Source organism: Plodia interpunctella, chromosome 23 (assembly GCF_027563975.2).
Source record: "Plodia interpunctella isolate USDA-ARS_2022_Savannah chromosome 23, ilPloInte3.2, whole genome shotgun sequence".
Classification (NCBI taxonomy): domain Eukaryota; kingdom Metazoa; phylum Arthropoda; class Insecta; order Lepidoptera; family Pyralidae; genus Plodia; species Plodia interpunctella.
In genome coordinates, this window is record NC_071316.1 from 56,529 (window position 1) to 66,756 (window position 10,228).

The 10,228-nt window shown below is 34.0% G+C and overlaps 1 protein-coding gene across 2 annotated transcripts; it reads left to right on the forward strand.

The window, feature by feature from the left end:
- Positions 1 to 254: 254 nt before the first annotated feature.
- On the forward strand, positions 255 to 5,468 carry LOC135309953 (uncharacterized). 2 transcript variants are annotated; one of them, XR_010370223.1, is made up of 4 exons: positions 255 to 313; positions 371 to 570; positions 662 to 5,316; positions 5,408 to 5,468. XR_010370223.1 is itself a non-coding variant. In XM_064436772.1 (2 exons), the coding sequence occupies exon 2, from the start codon at positions 741 to 743 to the stop codon at positions 1,863 to 1,865; it is 1,125 nt and encodes a 374-aa protein (XP_064292842.1). In that variant the 5' UTR covers positions 335 to 570; positions 662 to 740; the 3' UTR covers positions 1,866 to 2,528. The 2 variants fall into 2 exon arrangements, 1 of the variants encoding a protein (XP_064292842.1); XM_064436772.1 differs by lacking the exons at positions 255 to 313; positions 5,408 to 5,468 and having other exon boundaries at positions 335 to 570; positions 662 to 2,528.
- Positions 5,469 to 10,228: the final 4,760 nt, after the last annotated feature.

The window sequence follows — 10,228 nt, forward strand, 5'->3', positions numbered from 1 at the left end:
CCCACCACGTCTGAGGCGTCTTCTATCTAAATATTTGTCATAATAGTAATAAAAGTATCACACAAAAAAAAATATAAAAGACTACTTTTATGATAATGGACAAAATGTGATACTACTACCGATTTATTAATATATATATATTTTTTAAACATAAAGTACTACTTTTATGATAATGGACAAAATGTGATACTACTACCGGTTTATTAATATATATATATATATATATATATATATATATGTAAAGAAATAAGATTATTATTTCTTCATTTTGAATTTGCCGCGCTTTGCGTTGTCGACAAAGCAGCATGGTAAAGTTGGTAAAACAGTAATTTGCCGCGCTTTGCGTTGTCGACAAAGCAGCATGGTAAAGTTGGTAAAACAGTTCTGTTATTTAAATTTGCCGCGTTCAGTCACGTCAATGTCAAGTCGATAGACGTCAGACAGAATAATTTAAAAATATAGGAGGTGGTAAAATAATTTGTTGATGATTGTATTGTGAAATAAATTGGTGGATATAATTTTGATAAAAAGTGTAAGAAATAAACTTTATTGTCGTTTCTTTGTTTACAGGTATGTACCTTTATGTTTTAAAATGTTAGTTTAAGTCGATAGTAAGAAATAGTGAATGTTAGTTAATACAAAATAAAAACTTTGTTTACAGCAACACAAGAGTTTATTTCCAACACTCCTGAAGAAATAAGATAAGATCTTATAAAACGACAATCTTGTTTTAATGAAAAATGGAGAAACTTCAATTTAAATTTACATTATTGCCCGGAAGTGATGGAAAGTCAAATGTGTATTCTATAACCTCAATAACCACTAAGGACAACAAAGTGTATGCAATACCTGAGGAGTTTCAGGCGGTTGGCCATCACAAAGAAATCATTAAAACCTCTGCATATAATAAAGTGAAGAATAGCTTAAAAAAAAGGTTCCAAACAAGAAGAGTCTGGATAACAATGACACAAGAATTGGCTGGAATTTATTTAGATGAAGACGGAAACGTGCAATTTGGAGATCAATTTTTAGAAGAAATAATAGAAGAAGAAGTGGCGCAGAAGAACGAGTCAGGTACACTAGAAAAATTATTTGAAAAGTTTATAGAAACCACGCAAGCAAATAGGCAGCAAAGTTTAAAATCAATTGCAGAAAAATTTGTATTAGAAAAATTTACTAGTAAAAATGCCAACGCAAATCTGTGGATTGACATTTTTGAAAAAGAATGTTTGCGATGTGAGGTAACATCGGATGAAAAAAAAATTGAAATACTCAGATTGTTTTTGGATAAGACCTGCGCTGACTGGTATAGTTCTATGATTATGAAATTGTCATTCAAATCTGAATGGTCTATATGGAAAAGCAAATTTTGTGAGACATTCGCCAATAAGGGATGGAACCCAGTCACTTACGCACTGTTTTTTAAATACAAAGATGGTTCTTTACTAGAATACGCTATAAAAAAGGAAAAACTTCTGCTGGAGATGAGACCATCAATTGATACAGGTACTTTGACAGATCTTATTGCAGCGGGATTACCAGAATTCATTTTAAACAAAATAGACCGAGAAATTCTAAAAGATACAATGGATTTATTTAATGAGCTGAATAAGCATGAACACTCGATGAATAAAAGAAATTTTGTGGCCAAGAGAAATTATGGAAATCAGAAGTCTTATGTTAAAACCGAAACAAAAATTCCATGCAAAATATGTGAAAAATTAAATAAGGGCTCGCGTTATCATTCTGAAAATTTATGCTGGTTTAAAGAAAAAGAAGAGGAAAAAATTAAGAAAAATTCCATTAGGCATGTCAATAATTCAGTAATTGAAGCAGAATTAAACGAGGCTGATCAAAAAAACTAATAGTAACACCATTGATAACTGTCAAACTAATTATAAATGATAAATTACAAATAAACGGAGTCTATGACTCAGGCTCTAATGTCTCTTTGATAAATTCAAAATTATTGAAGTTAAAAAAGAACGAGAACAATACTTATACAAATGAAGCAAATTTAATAACAATTAATGGTGTTCAAAAGACAAGTGGTTTGACAAGCTTAAAAGTAAAGATTTTTGGATTAGAAAAACAAGTTGATGTGTACATTATTGATGGAAAAAATTTTAAGTATGACTTTTTAATTGGATTAGATTTAATAAAAATATTTAAACTTATTCAAACTGAAGACTTAGAAATTATACAGAAAAGGTATCCAAATAATGATAAAGTCGATAAAGTAGAAGAATTTAGTACAACTTTTAATTACACATCAGGAAAAGAAAAAGAAAACAGTAGTATCTTAAAAAAATACGAAATAAATTTCAATGAACATGTAAATGAAGAAGACTTTGAAATGAAAATAAATCATTTAGATGAAGATAAAAAGGAAAATATAAATAAGTTGATAAATGAATACAAATCTGTCTTTGCAAAAGATAAATACGATGTTGGTACTGTTAATGGGTATGAAGCGAGAATAGACTTATCAGTGGAAAAATACTGCAGTAAAAGGCCTTATAAATGCACTATGGAAGATAAAAAAGAAATAGAACATCAAATAGCAAAATTATTAGATAACAAGCTAATAGAAGAATCTTACAGTCCTTTTGCAGCACCCGTAACACTAGCATTTAAAAAAGAGGATAACAAGAAATCAAGATTATGTATAGACTTCAGGGATCTGAACAAAATTGTGGTACCTCAAGCTCAACCTTTCCCTTTAATTGAAGACTTAGTAATTAAGACTAGAAACTGTACTTTTTTTTCAACCTTAGATATAAATTCTGCGTTCTGGTCTATTCCCTTGCGGATAGAAGACAGAAAGAAGACAGGATTCGTAACTCAAGAAGGTCATTTTCAGTGGACCTGCTTACCCTTTGGTTTAAAAACATCCCCAGCAATTTTCCAAAGAATTTTAAGTAATATTCTAAGAAAATACAATCTTTCAGAATTTGCTGCTAATTTTATAGACGATATTTTGGTTTTTTCAAGGAGTTTTGATGAACACATTAATCATTTGACGCAATTACTGGACGCTATAAAAAAAGAAGGATTTAGACTAAAATTCACAAAATGCACATTTGCGTCAAACTCGGTTAAATATCTCGGTCATATAATTCAAAATAATTCAGTTCAGCCAGTCAAAGACAATGTCATTTCCATTAAGAATTTTCCTATTCCCAAAACTCAAAAGCATATAAGACAGTTTCTTGGGAAAATTAATTTTTACCACGAATACATACCGAGGAGCGCTATAGTATTAGATCCTTTGCACAATTTATTAAGAAAAAATCAGAAGTTTGTTTGGTCTGATGAATGTCAAAAATCGTTTGATATGGTAAAAAATCTATTATGCTCTCAACCGATTCTAGAAATATTTGACAAAAATTTGCCTATCAATATTTACACTGATGCTTCTATAGAAGGCGTAGGCGCTATTTTAAAACAGGTACAACTAGATGGAAAAGAAAAACCAGTAGCTTATTTCTCAAAAAAACTAAACGAAGCCCAGAAGAAAAAGAAAGCTATATATTTAGAATGTTTAGCTATAAGAGAAGCTGTTAGATACTGGCAATATTGGTTATTGGGTAGGTCATTTACAGTGTACTCAGACCACAAACCTTTAGAAAATATGAATTTAAAATCAAGAACTGATGAGGAACTGGGAGATTTGACATATTATTTGTCGCAATACGAATTTAAAATAAAATACGCTCCTGGGAAAAATAATCTCGAGGCGGACTGCTTAAGCCGAAACCCAGTATTGGAGATAAATGAAAATACAGATGAGCAATTAAAAGTAGTGAATTTGATAAATTTGGAAGATATTATAGAAGATCAAGAAAGTAATACAGAAATACAAAAGAATAAAAATAAATTAATAAAAAAGGAAAATCTATACTACAAAAAAGTTGGAAACAAGGAAAAGATAATTTTATCAGAAAGATTCAGTTTAAAACTTCTTAAAAATGTCCACGAAAGCTTATGTCATATTGGTGTCGGACAAATGCAGAAAATGGTTGGTCCTCTCTTTTCTACAAATGAAATGTCAGCAAACATCAGAAAGATTTGTAGGAACTGTACGACTTGTATAAAAAATAAATCAAGAGGACATGGCAAATTTGGACACTTGTCTCATCTAGGACCAGCCACAAGACCTTTTGAGATAATTTCTATAGACACAATAGGAGGTTTCGGAGGCTCAAGATCTACAAAAAAATATCTTCATTTGTTAGTAGATCATTTTACCAGGTACGCGTTTATTCTTACTTCGAAGACTCAAACTGCAAATGATTTCATAAAGCTTGTCAAGAATATATCGGAAACAGAGGTCATAGGTATGATTCTCACAGACCAATACCCAGGTATAAATTCTTATGAATTCAAAAAGTTTTTGGATGACAAACAGATACCAATAGTATTTACAGCAGTAAATGCACCATTCTCTAATGGTCTTAATGAAAGACTAAACCAAACATTAGTGAATAAAATTAGATGTCGAATCAATGAAAGTGAGAAAAAGCAGGCTTGGACATCCATAGCTCAAGAATGTGTAAGCATATACAATAAAACTGATCACTCAGTTACTGGATTTTCACCATCTTATCTGTTGTATGGTACAAATGTATCAATTCTACCAGAACAACTCAAGCAAGAAGTATCACATAATGATTGGATAAGGGATAAAAATATTGCATTTGCAAATACTATAAAATCACATGAATACAATAAAAGATTATTTGACAAAAAACGAAAACCTTGGATATTTAATGTTGGAGATATGGTCTTTGTGGAAAATGGGAATAAATTAAACAGGAAAAAACTAGATGAATTGAAAATTGGGCCATATAAGATAATTGAAAAAATTTCTAACTCAATTTATAGAGTAGATACAGGTCACAAGAAAATAGAATCAAATCTTTTCCACATAACAAAGCTTATTCCTGTCCCAGGTAAAGAGGAGTTACTACAAGAATAAGAAGAGTGATATCATATGATAGAAATTTCGAGAAGAAATTTCCTCCGAGGGGGGGAGATGTAAAGAAATAAGATTATTATTTCTTCATTTTGAATTTGCCGCGCTTTGCGTTGTCGACAAAGCAGCATGGTAAAGTTGGTAAAACAGTTCTGTTATTTAAATTTGCCGCGTTCAGTCACGTCAATGTCAAGTCGATAGACGTCAGACAGAATAATTTAAAAATATAGGAGGTGGTAAAATAATTTGTTGATGATTGTATTGTGAAATAAATTGGTGGATATAATTTTGATAAAAAGTGTAAGAAATAAACTTTATTGTCGTTTCTTTGTTTACAGGTATGTACCTTTATGTTTTAAAATGTTAGTTTAAGTCGATAGTAAGAAATAGTGAATGTTAGTTAATACAAAATAAAAACTTTGTTTACAGCAACACAAGAGTTTATTTCCAACACTCCTGAAGAAATAAGATAAGATCTTATATATATATATATATATATATATATATATTTGACATTTTTAATAATGATGTAAATTCGTTCTCCCAATTTTCAATATATGTAATAATAAGACCTATATTTGTTAATTGATGTCCTTGACGAAAAGGCTGCGGTGAAGTTTGTCCGCTTCTTCTTCACCTGCGCTTTGGAAGCCGGTAGTAGATTTAGTTTAAGTAATTTTTTTGACGTCAATAAGTGATGTATATCATCCTAAATTGAATAAAGAATTTTGAATTTGAATCTGATCTGAATGATTTTACGATGTTTATTGTTAAGATTGAAAATTGATATGAATGATATGTGCAGTTTTAATACAGATTTTTTAAAATAAAACATGCGAAACTCAATTTGCTGTTTGCCGATAGAACGTGAAAAAATCCCAAAGCTCATCTGGAAAATAAGGTTTTCTCACCTTTTATCGCTATATAATATTCATTTTCATTTAAAGCCGTAAGAAATATTATGAAAGCCTAGAGATGAATATCAGCGTGTGGGGCGCGAGCGCCGACTTCGGCAACTTTTTATTAGCAAAGTTTGAGATGCGGCAGGAACTAAAAAGAGGTGCGTTGATGAAGTTTTTTAATCAACGAGTACTTGCGCCACTGATAACAGTCCGGTTAACAGCTCTATCTCGCGAACAATGAGAGCTAAATATTGTCACTAGCCGCGCGCTGGCCGGGTCTCCTAAAGAACTTTCTTTCTTCTTTTGATGCCATTAGGGAATGGACTTCATTAATTAAATTTAATGCAGAATTTTAGAAATTCACTGCTTATTTCTGGAGCTAAACTCAAGTTCAGGACGTGTATAGCAGACGGAGTCAACCACACCACCATGAGTACGATTGTTCTGAAGCGTTTGATAATTGAACATTAAAAAAATCATTTAAATAGATGTAACACATATTGAAAACCTAGTAACCCTGCTTCATCTTTTAAAAACAAGTTATGGATCGGCTTACATTTCGTTAACACTTTAAATCAAAAATCAAGAGCATTTGAAAGTTTCATTTTTAATGAAGATTTCATAAAAATTTTAACAATAAGAAATAATGATCTTTCTTAGGTTTAATGATAAAAATAATGACAAGAGAATGGAATTCTCACGGGTGACCGGAGGAGGCGCGCCGAGCTCGTTACGCGCGCATTCATTACCACCGCCTTAAATAAATATTCGCTAAAAAGAAAACACTTCTTTTGTCTACCTTTTTACTGCTAAGGACTTGAAAAGATTGTGGAATAACAGCAGGCCGCTAGCGCGGTGCTGGCGACAGCGGTGTCGGAGCTTCACATTCCCTAGCTTTTGTTTAACTTGCAATGTAACAGTTTTGAAGTAAATATCATCCGATTGAGCTGAAATGTTGTACATGCGTTTAGTTTGGATGACAATGCATTATTATGATAAGCATGAACTGATAGTGCAACTAGGAATGGCTTCAAACGTGAGGACTCCTCAGTGGTTTACTGTACGGATATGATTTTATTGTCACATCGAATGCGGAAAGTTCTCTCTGTCAACAATAATAGCTGTCATTTTGTAAAAAAACTTATTGTTTGTGTCTCATAGAATAATTGACTATTTCGGCCGGTTAGAAATTGGAACACAGTAACGAATGTCCGCCTCCATATATAATGTGCTGTTTGCATCGCTGCGCCAGCGCCAGCCCGTTGTCTCAGATTCTCCCGTGTCATGATGTTGCGTCACAAAGCTCAAGGTGGAAGCAACGCCCTCTCGCACATTGCGCATGATGTCGTTTCAAGTTTGCTTCTCTTATAAAACCTAAATATTTTATATTTCTCTTGTGCTTGATGGTGCTGTTCTTATGAATGTTGGGAATGAAAAAGCGGTACTGTATACACTTTATATTTTTTATAAAACCTTATACCCACTACTAATTAAGTTTGCTTTCTTCTATTCTGCTATGGATGAATACCTTATTGATCCCGCTCCGCTCGTGGCAGTGATCCGCTGCGCACGTGGCAGTGACCCGCTCCGCTCGTGGCAGTGAAGTGACCCGCTGCGCTCGAAGCTGGATATTTTTCAGGAAATTGCCTTGCGCTGTCGCGAGCTGAATCATTTCGTCGCGGACATTTTAAAGCTTTAATTATAGAAGGATTTCGTGCGTGCGACTTATTTCCGCGGCGCTGTGGAGGTGTCGCCGCCCCTACAAAGACGTCACGTCCCTCAGTTATCTAATAGGTAGCGATAATATTCCATATTTTGGAAACTACTTTTTATTTACACTCAGAATTTAGCTATAATGAGATAACGCCAAAGAGGGTCAATGACATTATTTATTAGTTTTGCATTAGGCACCCTTGTTTAAACCTATTCTAAAATATTGTATCGTTAATATTTTCATTGTGATGCTCAATATCTTTCCAGACTGATACATCATCCGTGTGGTGTGTTCAACACCCGTGTCACCTGTCGGAGTCGTGCACAAGCTTCACCTGACATCGGTCACACCGGCGGCGGTCAGCGGTCACTGCCACAATCACTTCGCGACAGGACGCGGGTCACGGTGCTGGGAATTGAAAGGAGACAGGAAATTCGAATACCCATTGCGAGGAAATGACGGCGGTGTATTAAGATCATGATATATTTTAAACTTTCTTTCTTTTGATGCAACTTATACTTTACACCTAGGTTTATTTATGAGTCTATATGTATTTTATATAATTAAAAGAGACAAAAACATGATTGCATAAATTATGAATTACGCAATCAATTGACATATTATTTTCTCTTAGTACGTGTGATTCCCTGACCACGGTTTATGATAAACCTTTGGAATCGGAGAATTAGTTAATCTTTACCGAGTGTAGTGTGTCATCGATTGGTCGCAATAGAGCAGGCAGATCACGTACAGCGTCGCGGCTGATTAGCGCTCGAACACTCCGCCATTGGAAGTTGGCGCGGCGCTGCTGGCGGCGTCCGCGCCGATGCGACGCTGAATGTAAGCTATCTTAAACGTGAATAACAAACAACTTTAATCAAACATCGACAATTCTGATGAAACATTGATGAAGACCATTACGAAAGGATATACATTTTAGTCTTCTTATTGTCTTCTAACTTGTGGCTAGGAAGATGCAATATGGCTACTACATAAATAATACTTAAAAAGTAATTATTACATTTAAAAATGAAACTCTGGCTGAACTTTAGTCACCCGACTATCAATTATTTTCATTGTGTGGCGCAATTTTAAAAATTTCGTCCCATTATCAATGGATTTAACTCGAGAAAATTTTCGTACGATTATTAAAATATGATATACGTGGTCTAACTCAACAGCAGTTTATCGAGCAGTAACTCAGTTCGACTTTAGGGGATCAAGCATCATCTAAGACCGCTGTGTATCACTGGTTTAGTGAGTTCAATAGTGGACGTGGTAAGGGACGAAACTAAAGATATTACACGAACAATTGGCCGCAAGAAAAGTTTGTTCGCTTTGGTTTCCGCACAACTTGGCAACTGTTTATAATATCTACACAGATGATGATTCCTGAACTTATGATTATGACTCCGAAACTAAGCAACCCGATAAAGGTTGCTCGTGTGAAAAGCACAAAAGAAAAAGATCCAAATGATCGCCTGTTTTCTTGATATTAATGGACCCGTGGCTGCTGTGCCACTAGAATACCGTGAATCTCTTAATTCGACCGTGAAGATTAAATCATCTATTTTCAACCCAAGAAGAAGCATTTAAAAATCTAGTTTTGGAGATGCCGTCTTCCGATATATTTAATAGTAAATTATACTTTTTTTTAAATTTTATTCCGGATATATAAATAGCAGCCTATGTACATATTGTACATATCATATAGTAAATTATTTATAATATAAATAAGCTACAATGAAACATACTATAAGTATTTCAGATTGTTCGAAATTCCCTTTTCGCTGACAAACGTGAAAAGTAAACATATCACTAAAATTAATATTTAAGGGAACAGTTTCTCTCCCTTGGTTCCCCTCGCGCAGGTAGATTCCTGCGCGAGGCTCGAATTTATGATGATTTATGTTGTGGAAATTTCGTTTTTATTTTCTCTTATAAATTGTTTCCCAGATTCCAGAAGTAATCCATCAGCAGCCCCGAGATCGGCTTATGAATAGATTGCCACATGCGCCCGCTCTCACCTACGTACCTCTCAAACTTGTACCAAAATTAAAAGCTTTTTCTTCCCACGCTTTACTTACTTTCACTTTTAAATATATGTCGACAATACATTAATAATAAAAAATAAATAAAAATAATTAAATGAATTTCTGTGTAAATATTAATCTATTGCACATTTGCAAAAACTGGACTTCATATTTTACTTATCCCGTTACAAAGAAACACTTCAAATAAGGCTGGCTGATAGAATTATTAGCGTGTGCCGATCCTCACATACGGCGCGATAGCTCGGCGCGACCTCAGGTGGCTGTGGTGCACAATGCCTCTCGGTCCCGGTGTATTGGGCTGTCATCAAAGAGACGCGACAATGAGCTGCTCTCGCTAATTCGCGATGTTTGGTGTCTGTCTGTCAGCGCCTGCGGTCGTACTCCACACATCACGTTGTGTTTGTGTGTGTTAGCTAATTAGCGAAGACATCACACGTTATTATCTGTTTACCATTAGCGAGTTCAAAGGCACGATACAGCATGTTTGAGGTGTTCATATCTGGTAATTGAGACATTGTGCCGGTGAATACTTAGTTTGATATACGACTACAATACAATATTAAACAATAGCTTTCAGACT